We start from the raw sequence: 25,306 nt of genomic DNA, 5'->3' as shown, positions 1-25,306 counted from the left end.
GATATGTAGGCACAAGTGAGTATACAAATGTTGAACAATGTGAACAAGTCTCTGTCCTTTACTGCAGCTGCATGTTGAAAGGTGGATGTTTGCTTGTGTGTGGCAGCCAATGAGGTTAGCCACTGTTTGTTTGTCTCTGCCTTTGTGTCCTATCTAGTAAATGATCTCTTTTTTTTGCAATTCAGTCAACAAATAGAGCGGATTAGTGCACAGTGGGCCCAGTTTGGCACCAGGGCAGGGACTGTGTGACACAGTAACACTGGGGGGCCTGGAACACTGTTCATACCTGTAGAAAATAAAGGAAGCTTTAATCTAAGAGACCAGTTTCCACTTTATGTGTTTTGTTGGTTTTATGTGTTGGAATTAGGGCTGCCCGATTATGGAAAAAATCATAATCATGATTATTTTGGTCAAAATTGAAATCACGATTATGGAAACGATTATGCAGTGCACGTGATGACTATTGTTTACACGACGGCATGTCATTTCTGTCTCTACATGGTCGCATGTTTAGAATTCTCCTCTGCTCTCTGTATTGTGCACGGCGGAGTTTGGCCCTGATGCGCACGCACACACACACACACACACACACACACACACACACACACACACACAGACCAACCTCTCTTGCTCTCCCTCTGCCATTTTCCGCACACTGTTTTTGAAATCTTCCGTGATCACCTGCCCCTCGCATTATTCGTAGTTCACCTACTTGACTGGCTTGTGGAGTGAATAGAGGAGAGGAGGGGAGGAGGGGAGGTGGCGGTATTGCGCATGCGCGGCTTCTGTAGAAGACAAAATAACATCTCTAGGCGTCCGTGACCAAAAATCATTTACCCGCGATTTCATTGATTTTGAAATCATTTCACCTCAAAATCGTAATCGCGATCACCAGACGATTAATTGCACAGCCTTAGTTGGAATCAGTGTAACATGTCTGCTTTCTCTGTCCCTCTTCTCTGTCTGTCCCTCTGTCCTCTCTGGACTGTAGTCCTGTCTCAGGACTTGAACCTGGCTGATGCCCTGGATGATGACAGTAAACCAGGTAAGTACAATAAACAGTGTTTTTTCATCCTTTTCAAGTTGTGATACCACAGAATAATCAGGTGACCCCTGCAAACCGGCATAAACAACTGTTTCTACACGCCTCCCCCTACCGATTTTAACTGATTAATGTGAATGATCTCCTTGATAAATGAAAATAAATAATGCTTTGTTTCTGATGACCATAGACTGTATAAAAGATGGACAATGAGACTCCACTTACTCCCATTGTACAGAAGTGAAGCTAAAATATCCCGGATACAGCAGCTGAAATCTTGCTCTGGTGTCATCATTCGGAGCCAGAGTCTGTGCAGTAGCGACCTCCGCAGTTTTCTGCCCATACACCTGTCCAACCAATTGCAAGCAGTGCCACTGAATGCGAGCCCACCGATTGGCTCACACAGTTGTCAATCATGTGGTAAAATCCCATTTTAGAGCATTAGATAACTAATTAAAACCAAACTTATCAGAAAACAAATACTTGAACATACAGCAGTGTGATAAAACTACCTTAAATGACAGAAACCATTTTTGGGAAAAATATATGTGAAGTATACTTGGACTTTTTAGTTTGGCCCATGTCCCATCCACTAAAGGCCGATTATATTTGTGTCAGCTCTATGCAGAGCCTACGCTGTAGCCTACGCACGTGGCCTACGCCGTTGTGAGCATTTATGCTTGTGCAGTGGTGTGTCTGTGTAACTCTGCAGTTACACATCCAAAAGACTAGTTGGCGGTGCGGTTTCTGTGAAGTGCTGTAAAGTTAAATTGATTCAAAACACACATTAAACAGGGCTTAATAGAGACAATTTTAAACACAAGTACACAAATCAGCTTCATTAAAACTTGCAGGATTCATAAAAAAAAAACACTTGTCTTTTGCTGGACACATTTTCCCCACAAATACATTATTATTAGCACAAGCCTATGGAATTATACATTATATGAATTAGCCTAGCAGCTAGTGGAGATTTTCTGCACCTAATGAAGTCAGGAACAACAGAAACATTTAACAAAGGTTTGGTTACAAAATTCAGCTCCATTACAGCTCAGAAGGTTCATTTACAGAACAATTATGTTATACTAAACATGTTTTCCAAACAAATACAACACGCTAGCCTAGCAACTAGCGGAGATTTCCTTTACTCATGTGAAACCAGGATAAATCACACACAAGACTTAAAATGCTATTTTGTGTGGGCTTCATTGTCTTCACAATGTATTGTTTCTTATCTGTGAAATACAAGTAAAAAGAAGCTTAGTTTCCACTGAGGGAAATGGTTTTCAGCTTACAAATGTTTTTTTTCTTTTAATCCACAACCATCTCGCGACCCAGTGCTGGTTTGAGAACTGTAATAGAACACCATACCATGTGTGGTATTTGCATGTTCTCCATATTCTCTGTGTTTTCCTGCTCAGTCTATGACCTAGCATTTCATATCGTAGATCTGTATCACCAAATGATTAGAAAATTTCATTATTATGAGATCTCTTGTAATCAGATTTTTTTTAATCTTGTGCACATAAATTAATTAGTTAAACAAAAAAACACAAACAAAAAAAAACAACTGTGAAATCATTATGCATCTTAAACTACTTCAAGTTCACCCAGCCACCATACAATAGAGAAAAGTCCTGTAAAGTGACTATCTTGTGTGCACAAGATAAATAATATAATATTTTTGTACTTTAGGGGTTCCATTGGTTTCCATTCATTTTGTATAACAAAAAGTCAGCAATGAATACTCTTGAAATTTGCTTGAGTTGTTTAATCCATGACAGTATGAGGTCTGCCTCAGTGCTACTTTATCATTATGAGATAATATCATATGGAAATGAATGGAAGCTAATGGCTGCCTTTGACAGTAAGAAAAATCCAGCACATCCTAAAATCAAAAAACATGTAACATGCATTCAAAAGAGTAAAATGTTATGTGTTTACAATATCCAATATTCACTTATGAATGACACCAGGTAAAATAATTACTTTTAAATGATGTAAATAATAATTATAATAATTCATCATCTTTCACATTCACAACAGCGACTCCTTCCCCAAAGCCACCAAAACCAGCAGCACCAGGCGGGGGAACAGGAGGAGGTAAGAACCACAGAACCCTTACAGTTATACAGTGATCATTTAATTCTATAATTATTGTATATTATGATGTAATACAACACCAGCTTAACCAGCAACAGCGTCAGGACCATTTTTAAGCGGGAACCAATGGGAATCAGTGTAGACCTAAATGTTTTATTTCATTTGAGGAATACTGGAGCAGGAACATCACATATCTTATTGCAATTTCTGATTTCTTACACTTTGTGTTTATAACTCAGACTATGGCTGGTTTTAGACAAGCCTTATCCACCTGTGTGAAAAATTTTACAGTGCACTTATCATACCTGAAGTCAGTGGATCTACATATTAGTGCCGTCAATGTTCTGTGCAGACTTTAATCTAGAGGATTTACTCAATACCGATGGCACCACCACCACTACCACCAAAGTCCCACCCAAGGTTGTGCCCAAAGTCCCCGCAGGTACCAAGGCCCCAGTCAAGCCCAATCCCAAGCCAGGTGAGAGAATGCACCTTCCTCTGTGTTTATAGGCAGCCTTCCTGCTGAGGTCTGCACCCCAACTACAGAGAGCAGCAGTTCTTTATTAGAGGCTTTGCATTTATTTCTAATTTGTTCTGATTTATATTTTAGAAATCAGTTTTCTGATCTGCCTCTGTTTTAATTTGTTGTTTATCCAAATCCAACACCAATTCCATGCCTACTTGCAGTTTTTATCCTCCTCCTTTATATAATGACTGTCCTCACTTACCAATTCATTTCACTCAGTTCCACTTTGCCATGTTCTTGATTAGGTGTTAAGATACTGTCAGCGAAATGGGCTTAAAGGGATAGTGCATTATAGTGAATTTTCATTTTTGGGTGCACTATCCCTTTAACAAATGCTTAAAGCCTTCCAGTGGTTTAAAGGAAATAATTCCTCCATTTCCTGGTTAGGGGTGGAAATCACCAGACAATCCACGATGCGATATTATCACGATACTAGTCACAATACAATATTACTGTGATTTTAAAGGTGTTACGATAAGCTGAGTATTGCAATAAAATATGTTGTGGTATATTGTGATTTAGTACCTTTTTTTAACTGCACATTATGTCCCCAAAGGAAAACTTTGCTGACATCTGTTTCAATTAAAAAGTTAAAGTTTTCAGTTTGCTCATCTCACTTCATTTTTATTCCATCAAAATCTATCTAGTGGACTGAAGGTTACATTGTTCTAGTAGGCTACCAAACATTTGATTTGTATATGTAATAGTTATAATTTATATAATAAAAAAATGATATTTGGCATCGGTGCAACGATACAATATTGCCACATAAAAATATCGCAATACTGTGGTATATTGATTTTTCCCCACACCCCTATTCCGGGTAGGCTTTTATTTTGAAATATTTACAGGAAGTGCTGAGTTTCTCTGGCAGTAGCTTAACACTGACTGAAAAAAGGACAAAGCAGAAGCGGTGGAAATGTACTATATAGAACAATGAAATTAATACATAAATGCAACATATAATATTTTGTTTATGTGACAGCTCTATTAAAGAGGACTTATTATGCTCATTTTCAGGTTCATTCTTGTGTCAGCAAAGCCAACAGGCAATAAAATCAAGGGAAAAACATTAAATTTCACCACCTCTAAATGGATAGTGCTTTGAAATTTGGCACTAAAGCTCATTGAGTCACTAAAGCCCCAGACTAAAAGAAGGGGCCTCTCGTATTTCACATATTTTTGTGTTTATTATTCAAAAACTAATTGGTGTCAGGCTGTCGAATGCAAAATTAACCAAAACTGAGATCCATATCAGCAACCACATTTACATGATTCCCTGATGTTAGCATGTAGCTACATGTAGTGGTGTATATAAAAACACTTGCAGTAGTGTGCCTGGAGCAGATGACCACACAAAGAAATCTTTCATAAGCTGACACCAGCTTGTCTTGAAAGTAGAAAAAAACGTTGGAAACAGAGTATTCAGAACGGTCCAAGGTCTGAGGTTTTTGCTAATAGCAATATACACTGTGATATACATTTTTATATGTATGACAGAAACTAAGGAAACGCATAATAGGTCCTCTTTAAGTCCCAGAAGCCTGTTGCAGCAGCTGTTTGTAAGTTCAAACATACCTATGTTTGAATATTATTAAATGACTGTTGAATTATTAATGAGGTATCACAGGAACACCTTATCATACGTTAGCTAGTTCACACGAGACAGCATACATTTCTTTATCCTTTTGAATAACAAGTCTTGTTGGTCTTGTATTTTCAGTGGTTATTACCCTCTCAGTTTATTTGTCCTAATGTTTTGTTAAACTCCTGCGTTTGCCTTTATTTTGCAAAACCATTGACAACTGACCTTTTGACCTCTACAGCTGCTGATGACTTTGACCTGGCTGATGCCTTGGACCCCAACAATGACATTGGTGGCAAGGATAAGAACAAGGGGCAGGGAGGTGGGTGGGAGCTCTCCTGCAAGATTAGTATTTGTAGCTGTTAGTTTGGTAACGCTCCAAAAAAGCATCACTTTGAAAAAATTTCATGTGGAATTAAAGCCACTATATGTAGAATATGATCATATTAAATACATCTTAGAATCTGTTGTAGTCAGCAGCTTATACCCCTACCAGAAACCTGTGACATCAGAATAGTTAATTGATTGGATGCTCTAATGACATACAAGTTCAATCAATCAATCAATCAATTTTATTTATAAAGCCCAATATCACAAATCACAATTTGCCTCACAGGGCTTTACAGCATACGACATCCCTCTGTCCTTAGGACCCTCACAGCAGATAAGGAAAAACTCCCCAAAAAACCCCTTTAACAGGGAAAAAAAATGGTAGAAACCTCAGGAAGAGCAACTGAGGAGGGATCCCTCTTCCAGGACGGACAGACGTGCAATAGATGTCGTACAGAACAGATCAGCATAATAAATTAGCAGTAATCCGTATGACACAATGAGACAGAGAGAGAGAGAGAGAGAGATGCAGGTAATGACAGTAGCTTACAACAACATTATTGAAAGTAATAATATTATAGTTATAGTTCTGGCTACTTCTACACATAGCGGCTTTAATAGATAGTAAAGCCTTGTTTCCACCAAACCGTTTGGGTCAGTTCAGTTCATTAGACATTTAACAGTTATTTTTGCATTTCCACCTTCAGAAGTTGTTGTGGTACCTATACAACTGTTCCATTTTATCACGTTTTTTCGTAACTCCTCTGTCTAGGTAACTAGCAACCTGATCAAATACTTAAAGGTGGAGCTAAATCACTCAGTACATTTACATAACATTAGGTAAAATCAGTTTTATGTTAGTCCAACTAAAAGCAGACTTTTAAAATACATGTAAACATGTAAGTCCATCTAAAATAGTACTAAATAGAATTTCTCAAAGTTGGACGAACAAACTCAGAAAATACAACTGGGAGTCTAATTACTCCTGCATGTATACAGTCAATCAAAACCAAACTGGCCTAAAAAGTTTCCGCCCTGGGCTTTGACCCGGAAGTCAAACAGCAATAAATGTGTAGCCGAAGAAGAAGCTGGTATCAACACGACAAAATGTACATCCAGAGCCATGCATTTTTGGACAGAGGAGGAGACACAGTTCATGCTGAGTCAGCAGAAAGAGTTAAATATTTTGAAGTATATGGATGGGAGGAAAACAAGGATTGGCACCCTGTTCAAAAAAAGTAGTGAAAACAGCTAGACAACGCTTGAGTGTTTGGTCTGTGAGGTAATAGGTCAACGCAAAAAAGGTCCAATTCTAACAAATTGAAAGGGCCACCTATCGTAGCGGAGTTGGACATACTTTGGTCAATAAATCGATTCCCCTACCGTGCTTGTATACTAGGACAAGGACAGTAGTCCAATTAATTGGCCTAGTTGAACTACAACCATTGCTACAACCGTAGCTTGACTTAACTGTGCATGTAAACGTACTGACTGGTTGGTCAAGTGAGAATCGTCATTCTTGCTTGACTCTCTTCTTTTTTCTGACAGTATTTTTCCTTGCTGCCTACATCATTTTCTAAGCTTGTCTCCTCCTTGTAATAAACAACCACATACCAGGAAGAAAGAACACAAAACATTGGACGTTATCCATTGTGTCCGTGAGTCACATTTCCTGTGTTGTGTTAGATATAATGTGACACTACTTACTCGCAGTACACATCCAGTAACAACCCTGGCTACATTTAAGAGAAGTGTCTGCAGTGGAAATGCAAAACAGATCTAGGGTTCAGGTACATGTCCGTACAGGTTATGTACAGGTTCTAAGGGTACTCTACTGGAAGTCTTTGGTGGAAACTCGGTTTATGTCATTATCTGTGGTTTATCAGAGATGTACAGTATATTTAAGGCAGGGCAATTTTAAATTTATTTGTTTGGCACTGGTGCCACCTGACTTTTGATACCAGATTATGAAGAACCCTCGCCCTTAATTAATATACTGTAGCTTAAACCTGTCCACTCATCTGCACTCGGTATTACTTTCTTTTGTTTAGGACTTTTAATGTGCCACCCGTGTCTCCATACAAATTCTTCACCACCCTGCTTGAGTCCTTCTAAAATTTAGCAAAGTTATTTCGTGTTGAGAAAACATTTAATTTTTCATTTTGGCTCGACAACATTTCTCATTTTTCAGGATTCTTGCAAATGCCATTAGGAGCATTGGGAGGAAGCAAATGAACATGATTTTTTTCACAGACTATCTGCCTCATGTACTACTGTGAGGTTATAGCCACAGTTTCAGCAAGTGATTTGTATAAAAGTTAACAACTTTATGCAGCAAATGTACAGTTAATAAAAAAATTGTGATATGTGATAAAGCTCAATAGGGCAATAATGTTATTACAGTACTTGAGATAAACTTACTTTAAAGTGTACTCAGCTCTGCCTGTCTGCTGCTGTCAGTATACTGCTAAATTACAACAAACTACTCGTTGAATTAAAACAAACGAATGAAAAAAATTCAAAAACATTCTTTAGTTAAACAAATTTAATATGGAACTGAACACAAAACACACCAATAAGAGAAAGAATGATAGTTACACTCTAAAGTGCAGTTTCCTACTGATACTCACTTTCAACTAACTCAAAAAAAAAATCCCTGAGTGCAATATCGCAAATTTTTCCCATGTGTTTATCACACAGGTTGACATTGCAATGGCAATAAAAAAACAATATATTGTGCAGCACCACTCAGTTGTTCTGGAATTCCTTTAAAACTTCCAAGACCACAGCATGTGCAGCTTCTTAAAAAAGAATCTGAGCTACAGACAGTAGCCATGACTTCACCATCAGGACAACTGTCCCTACAGTCTGCTTGAATAAGTACTCTGTTGTTGAGTGCTACAAAAGAACTACGTAACTCTCCCGGGTCAAGAGAGGGAGCTTATTGTTTTCATCTGTCGCTTATCATCCCCTCCCACTCTGCTCATACAGTAATACTGTCTTACACATGCTTCACATGCTATTTCTGCGTTCTTTTAGTTGAGCAGCTGAAGACCAAAATATACTTTCAGAGTTTTGATAGTTTAATTTCATCCTAATATGGTTTTAAAACATTTCCTATATTTCATTTTATAGTTAATATTTTGTATTTTCTGTATTTCTTTAATTAATTAATCCTTCGTTTGTAGATATCTGGAGTGATTCTTATTTAATGAAATAAATGCATAATCTGTCAAACTGCTGGTGATCAACCTTAAAATATTTCTCTGTACACTGAGTGTTAGAGCTAGACTGATAAATGGGCCGATATGACATTTCAGATAAATCAGTAATGATATATCTCAGCCGATATGACACATTTTCCGCTTGGTATGCATTTTGTTTTACAAAGAACAAAAAATCTAAATTGGATTTTTTAAACTTTAAAGTATCAATATTAGTATTGGTCAAACTATATTGAGTAGAAATTCTGCATCATACACAAACCAGTTTCAACTTTAAGGTACAGGAAACTTAATTTAAAAACATGAGCAAAACATTGGAAGTTATACACATCATCAAATACCAATCAAAATACCTGACTTCTCTCATGGAAGTCCAGATGATTTGGGTATGAGCGTTTCAAGTAGAATCTCAAAAACCTGTACTAAAAATACAACAGAGTAGCTTTACCACCTGATGGACTATCAGTAGACATAATGAATTACTGTAGACTGTGTAAAAGAGGAGGATGCAACCTCCGGATCAGGGGCCGTATTCACAAAGCTCACTAGAACAAATAGTTGGCCCTAGTGACCAAATTCTTAAAATTGTGACGTTTTCTATCAGAATGTTTTTGAATACGGCTCCTGAAGAGTGAAGCCAACTCGGAAGTGCTTTAAACTTGCATTCTTTGTAATGGCCATCAGGGGGTGACTCAACTGATGGCAACAAGAAGTCTGATTGTATAGAAAAAAATGACAGTACTCTATCTATCTATCTATCTATCAAGCCTACTTCCACTCTTCCACCCAATTCCCTTTCTGACTGCTTATTGGATATGAAATCTTGGCTCTCCTACAACGTCCTCAAACTTAAAAGTGATAAAATCATGGGTTTTAGAGTCTTCCTGCCACCTTTGGAACTCCGTCCCTCACGACATTTGCAATATTGAATCCCTTTCCACTTTCAAATCCCATCTGAAAACACTGCAATAGAGCAATCTATAATTATGATATTTGTCTAGTTATTTTATGAACTTATTTTTGTATATGACTGAATTGTGTGACTTTATGATCTATAGATATATTCCTGCTTGTTTTTTAAAAACTTATTTGCTTTGAAAGGCACTGTAAATAAAATGCATTACTATTATTACTTGTTATTATTGTTATTATTATTATTAATAAATAAAACTGAACATCCAATTTCTTGGACGATCTTTTATCGCACAACCAAACACTGAACAAGACTTTTTCAGACAAGCCAACATTAATAATAACCTTCATGAACAGAAACACACTGAAATAGTAACAGTTACAGCTCCGCCATATATGGATGAAAGGATGGAGCTGCGGAGGGCAGAGGGAAGGATCTGACACATAGACTGTGGTGACGCCTCATAGACAGCCTGTCACTCAAAGTGGCCCAAACCTTATTATGTGTAACTCAAAGCCTTATAAAAGAAAGGTGAGTTCAAAATTCAACCCCACACAGTTGTCATGAATGGGGAAATTAGCCATAGAGACCAAGACCTTTTTTTGTACCAGGCTGTAAACATGTTTATTTCTGCTATACAGTTTGGCATTTTAACATGGGGCTCTATGGGGATTGACCGGCTCCTGGAGTCAGCCTGAAATGGCCATTAAAACAACCGCAGTTTTTGGCACTCTTGCCTTGGCATAATTTTGCAGCCCTGGAGATTGCTGATTGCGATTTCCTTGGAGTTGTCAGGCAGATCCAGCCCTTGCTCCTCCGCAGCTCCACCACCGTCTTGTCCAAATATGGTCACTTCTGGCTCCAGAAGTCCCAAATGGCGATGGCCAAAATGCTAAACTCGGGGCACAAAACAGGAGTCAACAAACCAATGGCAGATTATCCAGTCTAAGGGAACGACACCAGCTTCAGCATTACATAAACCAAGGAACTTAACAACCCCATGAATGACAAATGCAGCTCTGAACAAATTCATAACTTTGAGTTTCCTGTACCTCTAAGCAGCTGTCTTTAAGTTTATCATGAACCGATTCCATTTTTCTTCCTCAGTGTGGTACTCATCTGTCTCCTCTTTCAGGTGGATTTAGTGATGATGATCTGTTTGGTGTTGCTAAAGATGATAAATACAAACCTGACAAAGGCAAAGGTAATATCTACACATTTATAGAGAATCCATGTGTGACTTGGTAGCTAAATTAACCCTGCTATTATTTTGCGTTTTCGCAGGTGACCGTCCAAGTGGTGGTGATCAAAATTACCATGATGATACCAATGGTGGGTCCTTTCAGTCTCTAGTGTTTCTTCATAAATACATACATATCTGCCACTGGACTTAACTCTATATCTGTGCATGTGTTTGCAGAGCCGGCTGCAGAAGTGGGCACTATTGCAGGGATTGCTAGTGCAGTTGCTATGGCGCTGGTGGGTGCAATCAGCAGCTACATCTCCTACCAGAAGAAGAAGCTGTGCTTCGGTATACAACGTAAGGCCTCAGTCCCTCAGAACATTAACCTCACTGATGTGCCAATACTGCTACTAGCACAGCTTAAACCATACTGTGTGGAAGCCTTTATGTAGGTGTAAGTAGCAGCTGTTTAAGCTCTGATCAACCCATTTCACACGACCTGCTCAGCAGCAGATAGACACATTTAGAGAGTAGTTGGTAAACACAGTGGAGCATTTAGTGGAGATTTAAACATCAGTAAATAAAGAGATAACTTCCTGTTTGTAGTTGATTGCTCTTGACTGGGCAGCAACTTAGATGTTTCCGACCAACCACTTTACACATTACTTAAGTCTTTACTAAGTTTTAATGGTGTAACCTGATTGAATAAATCACTAGTTTGGAACCTTAGACTGTATAAATAATGGACGTAGCCACAGAGATGTCAACCAATGTTTGGTTGACTCAAGTTTGGCATTTTGGCTATCGCCATCTTGGTTTTTTTTTTTTGGCACTAGAAGTGACCATATTTGGATGAGAGGGTGGGGATGCTAGCTTAGTTAGCACAATGCATTTACAGAGCTGTAATAATGCTAATTCCAGGGTTTGAAATTAGTACCAGTCACTAGCCAAATTCAGGTAAAACATGCAAGCTGCTCCTAGATTTGCCTCACTCACCAGCTGAAAAAACAATGGTAATCTATTCAGTGGTTGGCAGATTTTGAAATCCAACAGCCACAGTGGCAGGTGAACAGAAAAGTTAATTCCCAACCCTGGCTAATGCTAATTTTTGCTAGCAAAAACAGGTTTGAAACCATTAAAACAAAATGTACTTAACAGGCTTGGGTGGTATGTGTTTTTTCATACCTTAATACCTTCCTAGAATTCTTACTGGGGTATTTGGTTGGTACTTGTGTGTGGCACTGTCCAGCAACTTCGGGGCTGAAAAATAAAGTCAACGTGGAAGTGCCAAAAAATGCATTTCTTTGAATGGCCACTTGAGGCTGGCTTCAAGAGCGAGTCAGTCCCCATAGACCTCCATGGTAAAATGCCCAACTTGACAGCAGAAATAAACATATTTACAGCCTGGTACAAAAAATGTTTTTGGTCTCCAAAGCTAATTTCCCCCATCATTACAACTGTACAGTGGGTGAAGTTTTATATAACTCATCTGTTTGTATTTTATTAAGGCTTAAAGTAATGCACAATTAAGAGTTGGTCACTTTGATTGACAGGTGGGGCTGTTTTTTGACAAATCACAACCATGGTGACATCACTGGTTAGGTAGCATAACCATGGTGTACCCCCCAATTCACAGAGTATAGGCGTAGCAGTAGCTGTTGTTATTTCAGTCTGTTTTCAGTTCACGAGACTTAATTGTAACATTTGGTAGCCTTAAAAAGAATAGTTAGTTTTTCTGGTAAGTAAGTTTTGTTTTAATGGTTTTATGATAGTTTCTTGCTAGTGAAAAATAGCATTAGCATTAGCCCAGTTTAACCGTAGCTGTGAATTAATCATCCAAACCACGCTAGCAGCTAGCATTACGGTTATCTCCACCAATTGATAATTTGGTCACTTACGGAACCAAAAACTCAAGATGGTGATGGCCAAAATGCCAAACTTGGGGCCTCAAAACAGGAGTCCACAAAGCAATCAGTGATGTCAGAGTGGTTACGTCCATTTTTGGGGAGTTTTTTCTTATCCGCTGCGAGGGTCCAAAGGACAGAGGGATGTCGTATGCTGTAAAGCCCTGTGAGGCAAATTGTGATTTGTGATATTGGGCTTTATAAATAAAATTGATTGATTGAAAATTGATTATTTTATACAGTCTATTGGTGCAACACAATCTTAGAGATAACATCACCTCATTGGTTGTGGTAGTAAAAGCATTTTTGGTAGCAGTAGATAGTGTTGCAGTTAGTAGCAGTTGTGGCAGTAGCAGTGTTAACAGCAGCTGGTAATGCTCACTACGTGTTGTGTTGTGACAGAGAGCCTGAATGCTGACATGGTGAAGGCTGAGAACCCCGAGGCTGTGGTGGCTACAGAACCACAAGGTAAACACATCTCTTCTGCACTTTACTCACATCTACTGGACACTCTCCTCTAGCCTCATTTATAACCGTACAAACCCAAATTTACAACAAATTATCTTTCTGGAAAATGCAGCGAAAGTTTTCTTTTAAATGGTGGAGCTATCATCACTTGACAACACTGATCTGAAAGGAGAAACTCATCAGAGGGCTGTCCTGTGTTCTCCGTTTAGAAAAAATAAAACAGAAAACAAAAGGGAGAAGTGTATATTTAATGTATTTGGTTGCATGATGGTGCCCCATAGTTTTGCATTAATTCAAAGAAATTATCCAGTCAAAACTTGCATTAAGTAGTGTTGAAGAGTGAGTTTAATGAAATATGCAGGCATACTGATTAACTTAAAGACACAGAGCAGGTGAGCTGACCCCAAGCAAATGAAATGTAAGCACTTTTATACAGTAAACCAAAGCAGTGATCGGACAGTGAGTATACAATAATGATCAAATGGTAAGGAAAGGCAATGATCAGATAGAATGCAATTACATTTGCATACACACCTGAAGGGGACCCACATTTGACAGGATTAAAATGATAAAATTAGCAGAGGGAGGCAGGACGCAGGAAGGACACACCTTTGGCATGAGATGAGATCAAGGACCAGACCACATGAGGAGTGCCAGAAGTTGCTCCCAGACGTCACTTGATTGGCAGGTCTGCACTGCTCTAATGTGTATGTTCTTCATCAGCGGTAGTGGCAGCGTTTTATTCTAGGCAGACGGTCAAAGTGAGCCAGACAGCAGCTGATACACAACACAAGAGCCACAGACTCTGACCAACGACCCACATTACCTTTCCTGCTGAAGTCTCCTTCTTATCTAACTCACAAACTTAACACGCACTACAGCATAACTTGCTTATTGAGTCACCAAACAAACGTTCTGCACTGCTAATGTCAGTTTGTAAGCTAGATAGCTAACTAGCTGCTCAGCTGTAGCACATTAAACAGCCTGTAAATGTACCTGCAAATGTCATTTAAGGCCAGTTCTCCTTTATACCACTAATAACACATTATCTGCTCATGAAATGTAGCTACAGAGCAAGTTTATTTACTTTGTCCCTTGATCACCTCTGTATAACACTGGCACTCTGGCAGGCTGTCAGCTGCAGTCAGTCTGGTATTTTCCAAAGACCCTTTTTCTATCTTTTAATGATAAGAAACCATTAACAATACTTTTTTTTTTTTTTAAGATATTTTTTGGGGCATTTCGGCCTTTAATTGATAGGACACAGACAAGCGTGAAAGGGGGAGAGAGAGAGGGAGTGACATGCAGCAAAGGGCCCCAGGCTGGAGTCGAACCCAGGCCGCTGCGGCAACAGCCTTGTACATGGGGCGCCTGCTCTACCACTAAGCCACCGACGCCCCAACAATACATTTTTAAATAAAACTCTGACATTATGTTGAAAGACTAAATGTGATTTTAGTTGGACTTGAACTAGAGCTGAATATCACATTCAAAAATGGCACCCCATTTATTGTTTTTTATGCCTCTGCACCAGTGACAGCAGTGGCCGGAGGGATTTTTGGGTTGTCAGTCCACCTGTCCGTCCATCCTTCTGTCTCATTCTCATGAACATGATATCTAAAGAACACATTTAGGGAAATTCCTCATATTTGGCACAATTGTCCACGTGGACTCACTGATGAACTTAAGAGAATCTTGTGGTCAAAGGTCACTGCAACCTAGCATCCATCTCATTCTCTTGTATCTCAAGAAGGCCTTGAGGGAATTACCTCTAATTTGGCACAGTCAGATGTCCTCTCCTCTGACTTAAAAATTAACCGATCAGGATTTGATGGTGAAGGTCAAGGTCGCTGTGACCCCACATAACATCTTTTGGGTCATAATTCAAGAATTCATATGCTTATGATGACAACATTTCACACAAATGTCTGATCAGATAAAATAATGAGGTGATGACATTTTATATCCAAAAGGTCAAAGGTTAACTTCACTGTGACATCATAATGTTCTGCATAAAACACTTTTCTGGCCATTACTTATTATTATAACTCAGGAAGACAAGGGGAGACATTTGGTCAGATACTGACACTAATCATGAAACTGTGCTGATTGTATAGATCTTCTGTGGAAAGATGTGTGTGAAGCATCTATGTTTTAGCATCTTTGCAGCAACATCCATATTTGAAGCTTTATCAGCTGTCATGGCTACATGTGAGTCTGGACAGGCATGGATGTAAACTATAACTGCAACTTGACTGGTTCATGGAGGCATACAATGGCAGCAATTGTAGTTTGTCTTGCTGATTGTGTTGCTTTTGTTGTCATATCGGCTCCTACTGTCTGTATTTCTGAATCTGTCACTTAATTGATTTTAGAACATTTTGTCAAAGGACTGCAGTTTCTTGTCATTGGAAATAGCTGATAAATTTGATCTGTGTATAAAGCACTGATGTTTACTTTTCTGTTTTTGCCTCTGCAGTCCAACAGACTCTTCTGGAGCCACCCAATGCTGAACCTCCCTCTGCAGAGAATACTGTGTAACACACACACTCAGACATACACACACAAAGGTCACCCACCTACATGCGCTCTTTCCCAAACACCCCCCCTCCCCCCACCTACCTAATCCCCATGCACACACACAGACACAGACACACACACACACACACACATACACTCACACATGCTACAGGATAGACCCTCTGTTGTGTAGCATGTCCTTGTTGATCCTGCAGCTCAGTGCTGCAGAAGTTGGGATTTGTAGTCCTTCTGCGCTGAATGTGAACAGATTTTTTTTAATTCTCTGCTATAAACATGGCCGACAGTGTATCAAACCTTGCCAAATGTATGTGTACATAGTTATTTATTGTTTACTATTTGAACACCACTAACAATGTTGATATACAGTTATCCAGCCTTTAGCATGTACTCTGGGGTTTCTCTGCTGTGAGCTGGGGCTTTAGTCATAGCATTTTGCTGAGCTCTAGACTCACAGTGAAGCTGGATTATTGGGAAAAAAGGCAGTTAATTGTATTATATGTTGGAGAAAGAAACTCCTCTGGGAATCTCTGGGTGTGTCAAGCCTCTTTGAGTTCACAGGAGGTCAGTCAGTGTTGAGTGTACTGGATTTCAGGTGGATTAGTTAGCTAATTGATTGAAGTGTGAGACACTGATGGACTCACAGTATGATTCCAGCTGAGCTTCTGGTGAACCAGGGAGCGCTGTGAGACACACCCACTGTTTCTTCTTCTTTTCTTTTAGATGGATGAAAGTTGTGAATTGCAATCAGCGATATTTCATTTCCTGACTTTGAATGGTATACAACCGTTTACCCCCCTTTGACACATAGCCTAACTGTTTCTTTGTGGCAAGTCATTGATGTTACTTTTGTAAATGATGGACATCCAATTTCAACTGGAGCAACACTTTGGAGAATCCATGACTTGGAGGTGTGTCTTTGCTCTCCACATGAGTAGAGAGTAAATGAAAAATGTGACAATATTCCCCAGATTTCTATTCAAAGCTTTGTAGCAACTGATTATGTAATCACTTTTGAAATGTTGTGATAAGATGTGTAAATGGTCAGATAAGGTAGTCAGCCTTTATCACAGTGGCCAGTTAATGTTAAAGGCAAACTAAAGGCAAGGCACATACTCATTCTACGGAAGCTGAGAAGGGACATGCTATTAATTTTTTTTTATCTGAATGATGTCATCTCAAGATCAGGATTTAATTGTTCTGGTATCTCTTTGGTAGTCTTTTCTAATGACAACAAGTTAATTTATGTTGATTCAACGGTCCACTTGACTGTAATATACTTAGCCTGTGATCTCAAGAAAACTAAAGGCCAAATTTTATAGATAATTTATCATGAGAGAATGACTTTAGTTTTCTCATGATTACAGGATAATTATGGAAACATCAGCTGACCTGACCGCAGCATTATTATCTTGTGATCTTGAGGGGAAAAAAAGATTTTATCATTATAAATTATTTTGTTATCTTAAGACATTGACTTTTTTTTTTTTTTTTTTTGAGAATCGGCATAAATTAAGTAGTTATCACAAGAAAACACGCTTTGTTATCTCAAGGTACCAAAAATAATTAACTTGCAATCTTAAGATTACAGCAATGAAGTAAAAAAATGCAAGCATGGCCGTTTTTGGCTTCCGCACCTGGAACTGAAGTTACATCATGAAATAAAAATTATTAGGTTTTAATCAGCGTTTATGATAATAATGCTGTTTCATACGTTAATATTCATTAAATGAAGTTTCCCAAGAAGTTTACTTACATTTTGACCCACATGCAACACGTGTTGCACTTAAATGGGCTCCACTATTAACTATTAAGTCCATTATTATGACATGGCTAATAGAACTGGACTTACTACAGGTAACTACTGTTTACATAGCGTAATAAATACATCATTAGTTGCTACACCGTCCTCATGTTGTCCATCTTGATGTACAAAGATGCCTTATTCAGATTTGGATCTTTTTGCTGTGGGGAAACAAAATAAGGCGTCCAAACATTTCTGTCTACTTACAACCTGTGAATTTTTATAGTGTAAATATATTTCAGTTTTTTTTTCAACTAGCCTTTAATGACAATGCCTAATGAAGGGAGCCTGGCTTGGTTTTCCAAAGTGGTGATGGTGAAATAATTGTGATGAATAGCCGTCAGTGAGCCACCCAGCAGTAAGCAGTAAGTCTTTATGTAAAGGACTGAGAGGTTGGAGTTCAAAAGAAAAATTAAGTTCAGAAGAAAAGTTTTTTCACCATACTTGTAGCATAAAAGTGATGCTAGCTAAATCAGTTCCACTGCAGTTAGAGCTTAAAAATGCACAGCGCATACTTCTTTTTCTCTGATCATTTGGAAGGGATCTTCTTCAGTAGGAAGCTGTTAGAAAAAATGAAAGCCTCAGCACTTTGTTTCCAGAAAAAGCAGGCTGTGACGAGGCTCGTGGATAGGCAGATAATCTGTGAAATGTGACTTTTTGTTGAAGGTACAGTTGCTACATTCAGAAGCTAATATTGTTTGTGCTATGTTTTATTGTGTTGGCAATAAGGTGCCAGTGTGTGCAGGAACTCTGGATTGCTCTTTATTCCATGGTGGCCATTTTAATTGTACATCGTTGTGATGAGTTCTATGGGAAGGATGTGTGTGTGTGTGTAAAAGTAGTATTATGTCAACACAAACAGATAATAGATCGTGTAGACCAGATAGTTATTAGCCCAAGTATACACTGATAAAAACAAACAAGGAAATCCTGTGGAGTTTTTCTGTTAAGTTAACATCTAGTTTTTCTGAAACATGTCACCATGAAGCCTAACAAACATGTTAAATGCATCATCATAAAACATAAGCTATTTTTTGGTGCGTTGTAGCCAAATATACACCAGTAGAACAGCAAACTGTTAGCAAGAATATGAAAAGTATAACTGCATGCACATGATACTAATAAAATGGGGACACACTCTTAAAAACTTTGCTGCATAGCACTACTATACAGTAGTCAAAACTCCACTGGATACCCTTAACCTGATCACTCTCCTAACTGGGGATGCATGATATTATTGGCATGTCATCGGCTAATACTGGCTATAAAATGTGATGTTATCCTCTCTTGATCTGCCGACCCACATAAACTCAACTGTTAAGCTAGCTAACAGCCAGGGAGCTAAAGCCCACACTAGTTAAATGTTGCTAAAGTAGCTAGCTAGATGCTAGGGGGCATATCCATGTGGTATATTGAGCCCCTGGGTGTGAAGACAAAAGTGACCTGTTCTGAGCAGCAACACTGGAAGGCTGCTGTTACAGCTTTTTTTTTTGGCTGTATCCCATTGGTCAGTCACTGCGTTAAGTGAGCTTGATTGACAGATGTGTTCTGGGAAGGTTTCACAGCCACCACCTCCCTGATTCCTCCATCTGAGAAGCGAGTCAGATGCTGTTAGATTATCAGGCGAATGCTTTTTTAAGCATACAGAAGCCTTTTCAAAATGACCACCATGGAACAAGATGTACAGGAGTGGAAAAGTGAGGGATTTGTGAACGATATCAGATGTGTGAAGTCAGAGAGGAGTTTGAATCAGTTGGCACTGCCACAAAGACAATACTGGTAGAGATAATATACATTTTAAAAAACTAGAAGTCTGCTTTAGCTGTGTAGATGAAGTTAGCAGCAGTAGTTAGCTTTAGGATCTTGAATAGTGTCATAACGAGTGCTTTTGGAAAGCTGTGATGGTTGTACATATTACTGTGAGCAGTTCTGTGTTTGTACTATTACTACTAGCAGTGTGTTCGAGCATATTTATGCTCCATATTATACTCTTTATTGTGTGTGTGTGTGTGTGTGTGTGTGTGCGTGTGCGTGTGTGTGTGCGTGTGTGTTTACACTCTTCGCCTGCTCTTTTTACACTTTGTACCCGACTTTCCTAATAACTTAGCTTAACTTTTTGTAGATAGTTTACTGCTTACTTGTTCTGTACTGCCAACGGTTGTTGTTTGCCTAAAGACTCCTGGAAGTCTCGGATGTTCCTGAACCAGATCTGGGCTGCATCTGAAACCATTCACTGTTTTCTATACTGTCTGATATTTAGTCTGTCTGTTGTTTTATAGCACTGCTCAGAATCTCTAGTGAGGATTAATAAACTCTATGTAGTGGACTTAAAACAGTGATTAATGCCACGTTCACGTCATGGGTGACTGAAGTTCACTTTATTAGAAAATGAAAGACGATTGTATGTTTGCATTTGGTTGTTTGAGGGTTCTAGCAATCTATCCAGCCAACGCTAATTACCAACAATGACTTAACTGCAGATTATTTTTACGATTAATCAATTAAGTCTATAAAATGTCAAAAAATTGTGAGAAAATCACAGTTTCTCAGAGCCCAAAGTAACATTTTCATTTTGCTTCTTTTGTCCAACCAACACTCCAAAACCCAATTACTTTATTTACTGGGGATGCACAATAACATCGGCACGTCAACGGTATCAGCCAGTATCTGCTTTAAAATTAACTATCAGAATTGGCCAGCATGCTTTTTCTTAATTTGCACAATGAATGGATATTACATACATTGAGTATTGTATTTCATGTCTCCATCTGCTGATGGGCCATCACGATAAGAGTATGCATGCATAATATGTTAATCCCATTACAGAAGATACATGATGATCACTAAAATAAGGTGTGGGAAAAAAATTGGTATATCGATATCAGTATCAGTTATCAGTCAAATGAGTTGTTACATATTGGTATATCTAATATCAGCAAAAAATCCAATATTGTGCATCCCTATTATTTACTATTATAAATGACAAAGAAAAGCAGCAAATTCTCACATTTAAGAAGCAGGAGTGAGCACATTTTTAACATTTTTGCTTGAAAAATGACTGAAACAAATATTTGATTATCAAGATAGTTGCTTATCAGTCTTCTTTATATAGACCAAATAATTAATCGACTAACCGTTGAAACTCTGCTGAGGTCCTTTGCATGTTTCTAGTGCTGGTTTTTGTACTCATGCCTCTTTAAATGCGCCTGGTTCCTTGGTGGCGGTTGGATCAATGGTCTTTGGTCCCTGAGTCAATGGAATCACCTTTAAAAACACACTGCCAATCAGTTAGCCAATTTATTTCTTGAGATGTTAAGAATAAAGAAGCTTGTAGAAGCACACATGTGACATGAACGTGGCATAAGCAATGGTTTGTAATGACCTAAGTAGTCTGATAGAATATCTATACAGAGGTGGAATTTGGCTCTTGTCCTGAATGAGTTTAAACTGGCATTGTGTTATTTCAGATAGTGGTTGTGTTTCCATGCAATTGTCAAGCGCATTTTTGGCAAACTTTTGAAATGTCTCAAATAAGAAACGCAAACTGTTTGGAGTGAATAAACTTGGCTGCGTAAAGCGTCCTTTCAACAGAAGTTGTGATGCAGGCTACGCTTTATGCGTGGCTGTCACCTTAGCCATCCAACCCATCTACCAGAGAAGAGGTCTTATAAAGTTTGATTGTTCTTTCATGTCAGATAGTAGATAGACTATCTCTTGCTATCCAGAGATCAAGACAAATTATGTTGTTATGGGAATATCTGGAAAGATGCCAAAAGCAAAAATAGCTGATCAGTAATGTGGGTTATGTTGTTTTCAAATGGAACTTGTTAGCTGGCCTAATATCAGCCCAAACTCAGCACGCCAGAAGAAATAAGTCAGATGCTACTGTTGGCATCTAGCAGCCACCAAGGCCATTGGGTCTATCAACATTTTCCTCAGACATATTGTTAATTACAAAGATCTCTAATTCTCTAGAATTACAATATATTATCTAACCATCCACCAAAAAATGAACCTCCACAATTTGAAAACGTCAAAATAAAAAGGTCACAACTCCTGAGCTTTCAGAAAATTTACACCTACAAGGGTGGGAATACCACAAGGGGGGACTCTTCTAGTAGACATGGAAAAGACAACCCAGTTTGAATGCAGCAATCCGAACTTAATAGGCAAAGGCGTTTCCATAGCTCATTTAGTGCATCTAACTATTTTTCAACAAAAGCAAAAACCACCTTGAGCATAAAACCTTTTTGCTCTACTGAGGAAGTTTGATCGAATTTCGTCGTGATCCATACATTTCTAATGCGAGACTTCAAAATGCGCATAAAAATACGTTTGTGGAAACACGTCTACTGAGGCAGTATGTGTTGTATGAGCTGTAAATAGCGTTAGTGGTGTGTTACATATCTGACAGGATGCAGCACAGTCCTACATGAATACCACACCCTGGTCTCCTCCACGTTGCCTTGGAAAAGCAGCCTCCTCTACCCACAATCCCTTTGCGTCGCTCCTTCTCTTTAAGTCCTTAAACACTGCTAAAAAGCGACCCAACTTGGTTTCGAACTGCTTTTTGAACGTGCGCCTGAGTGGTAGGAGTAACTGATCTGCTACACCTTGTAATGCATGGGTGCCCTGTCAGCTGTAATTCAAATGGTGCTTCTCTCTTTGCCTTATATCCTGCACAGTCCCACAGGGACACGCCACATTATTCATCTAACACCCCATAGCTGCACCCGAGCAAGAGTGACACCCACCCTTCTGTTCCTTTGGGCGGTGACCTTGGATGAACGGCTAAAGCACCCAGAGAACTGAAAGGTGTGAGTGATTCGTCGAGCTCAGGCTGCTGAAAACTTCACACAAACACAAGATAGCAAACCTTTCTGTTTAGTGAATGTATTGAATGTCTTAATGTGATACAGCAAAAACCTTTGGCCTGTAGCAAAAATACAAATTCACCAAAGATGTAGCACTGATTGGCTTTGCCTTGATGTATTGGGATGGAATGAAAAAGGTTTTTGAAATAATCATGAAGGAAATCTAATGGAACCCAGATGTCCTCGTGCAACATTTTAATTGGTTTGATGGTTAGATGAAGACTTTATGGATCAGAGTGAAGAGTGCAGAACCACCAATGTTCACTTGGATATACAATGTGATTGACTGTTATTATCGGCACTGTGGATGTTAGTTCTGCTTTAAGATTCAGTAGCCTATGATACTGGAACATGTTGCCAAACTGCTTTTTGGAGCTGCTTACTGGACTGTACAGAACAGCGTGGCGGAAACTATATGATTAACATCTATACAGTCTAAACAGTATAGATGGCATTGTGCCCACCACCTATAGACAGTCAGGGGTTTGGATGCAGAGCCAGAGCAACACAAGGTCCAAAGAAGCAGCAACAGCAGAGTTACTAGATCAGGTTTAGGGAACCTATAGGTCTGTTTTACAAAGCGTGCTAAAATAATCAAGGCTGTCATAATTAAGTGAGACTTCACCTCACCTTATACACAGTACAGAATCACTGTTTAAAAGCTACACTGCAAAGAGAAAACTAAAAGCAGCTGTCTTCAGTTGTATGACAGATGGACATTACTGGACCCACATATTGAGACAATCCATGACAGTTTCTTATAATGCTTAGAAAAATGATAATATTAAAGCTCGCTTCAAGGAGCACCCCAAATTAGCCCTTCCTAAGTCCCACCCCTTTTAACTCTATGCTCCAATAACAGTTGAGTAAGCTTGTAAAATGGCAGAACCCTTTCCTCTTATACATATATGCCATGTGCCATGTTCGAATGTGCTTTCTTCGAAAAGAAAACATTTTAAAAATGATTAAAAGATGTAGCTGGGGGGACTATCACTGTTAGCAATGCTAGCTTACTAGCTAGCTAACGTTTACTTACATCAAGAGAAGTTAGCCTAATGTCAGATCAACCACACTGCCAAATTTGCTTCCTTACTTCTGTGGTTATGTTAAAGAGATTTGGAAAAAGACAGATAGGTTGTTTAGGGGGACAGAACGTGGTACTGATTAGTTGTGCCAAAACATTGCGTTAGACGGGCACTGTCACTGTCAAACTATCAAATTTTGTTGAATTTCATTTGAATGTAACCTAAAATAATGCTTTCCAAGATAGTGATTTCCCACAATGCAACTCAATAGCGTTGACATAGAAGATCCTTAGAGTTCTCCTTTAAGTCTGTACAGGATGCAAATTTGCAAATCCTAGGATGGCAAAGGAATGTCCCGCCCTACTCTGCCTGTGATTGGCTGGTACTCATTGTTTGTTGGTTGGTTTATGGTTAGGTTTAGGCAAGAGAAGCAGGATTGGTTACGGTAAGGGTAAGAATGTCAGAGTAAGCCAATCAAAGATGGAGCAAGGCAGAGTGGGGTGGGCCATTACCTTGCTATCCTAGGATTCGCAAATTCTTGCACAGGACTGGGCTGGATCTCAAGAACTGGTTGCTGTAGCAACATAAATTAAATCATTACAAGTGGGGCTGCACAATATAAGGTAAATATCACGATGATATTGAATATCGCAATAACAATATCACTTGCAATAAATACACAGAACTCAGTTTTGCCTTTCTGTTGCTTCAAATACACAAATATTACTTGTTGAATTAAAAGAATTGAAGGAATTTATTTCCAACATTCTTTTATTGAACAAATTAAACATAGCATTGGGCGATACAGAGAAAATTAGATATCACAATACCATTGACCAAATTCCTCGATACCGACATTGCAATAATATCGTAGGGTTGACTTTTGGTGCTTTCCGAAAAGTTTTTTGATAATCAACATTAATGTGGATTTAATGACTAAGTGGGTGAAGCCAAATGTTAGAAAAGCAAGCAGTTTGGTAAGTCTAGAAAATTACTTCACCAATAAAAAAAACACACCTATTTAAAAAAAATGAAAGTTACATTTTACTGGGCAGTTTTCTACTTAACATCTTTTAAGTAAATCCCTGAGTGCAATATTGCAGTCTTTTTGATGTGTTTTTTGCGCACATTGACTTTGCAATGATGATTAAATTAAAAAAAAAATAAAAAAAAGAATTAGTATTGTTCAGCCCTAAGTGCAAGCCTGTTTCCCAAAGTGACTGTACAAACTATACCAGGTTATACTGTTAGCTCGCTTTGTAAAGTGTCTGTATGGTATCTGCATTGTATTACATGACGACCGTGTGCGAGTGAAGACAGCTTGTGTGGATGCAGTCACAAGACACTGTTCTCTCCCTGCAGTACACTCTTGTGCCTGTCACTGTGTCATGCAAAACCCGCCAATATCTTGCAACCTCACTTATTCCCAGTTTGAGGAAAAAAAACACAATGAGAGCCCAGCAAAGCTATTAACTCTATATTTGAGGGCTGGCTTTGCAAGGCTACCTGTCACATACAACACATACACACCTACAGTATACTGCTCTCAAACACACTTTGATGCATGCTTTTCTCTACATACTGTACACATGGTTACTTGTAGCTTACGAGTGTTTAACTCTGTGCGTCTTCCTGACGACTGAATGTTGGACAGTCTCCATTGCTTGAAGTGTAATAGTGAACTCTGCTTTCATTCTTATTCCACTATGATAACTCTTTGGCAATATGTTACAGATACTTGTTACTAATGAACAAATAAAATAAACCATTTAAAAAGACAAAAAAGA

The 25,306-nt window shown here is 38.7% G+C and overlaps 1 protein-coding gene across 1 annotated transcript in view; it reads left to right on the top strand.

The window, feature by feature from the left end:
* cd99l2 (CD99 molecule-like 2) overlaps positions 1-25,304 on the top strand; it is a 33,958-nt gene extending 8,654 nt beyond the window's left edge. The window contains exons 2-10 of the mRNA XM_033609946.2: positions 992-1,045; positions 3,089-3,145; positions 3,498-3,623; positions 5,498-5,578; positions 10,859-10,927; positions 11,008-11,055; positions 11,144-11,263; positions 13,213-13,278; positions 15,758-25,304. Of these exons, the coding sequence (XP_033465837.1) occupies positions 992-1,045; positions 3,089-3,145; positions 3,498-3,623; positions 5,498-5,578; positions 10,859-10,927; positions 11,008-11,055; positions 11,144-11,263; positions 13,213-13,278; positions 15,758-15,819 (683 nt within the window). The 3' untranslated portion in view covers positions 15,820-25,304. The remainder of the gene's footprint in view (positions 1-991; positions 1,046-3,088; positions 3,146-3,497; positions 3,624-5,497; positions 5,579-10,858; positions 10,928-11,007; positions 11,056-11,143; positions 11,264-13,212; positions 13,279-15,757) is intronic.
* Positions 25,305-25,306: the final 2 nt, after the last annotated feature.

Source organism: Epinephelus lanceolatus, chromosome 22, assembly GCF_041903045.1.
Source record: "Epinephelus lanceolatus isolate andai-2023 chromosome 22, ASM4190304v1, whole genome shotgun sequence".
Taxonomy (NCBI): domain Eukaryota; kingdom Metazoa; phylum Chordata; class Actinopteri; order Perciformes; family Serranidae; genus Epinephelus; species Epinephelus lanceolatus.
The sequence above is the reverse complement of the archived record's forward strand: the minus strand, read 5'-3'. Positions and strand labels throughout refer to the sequence as shown.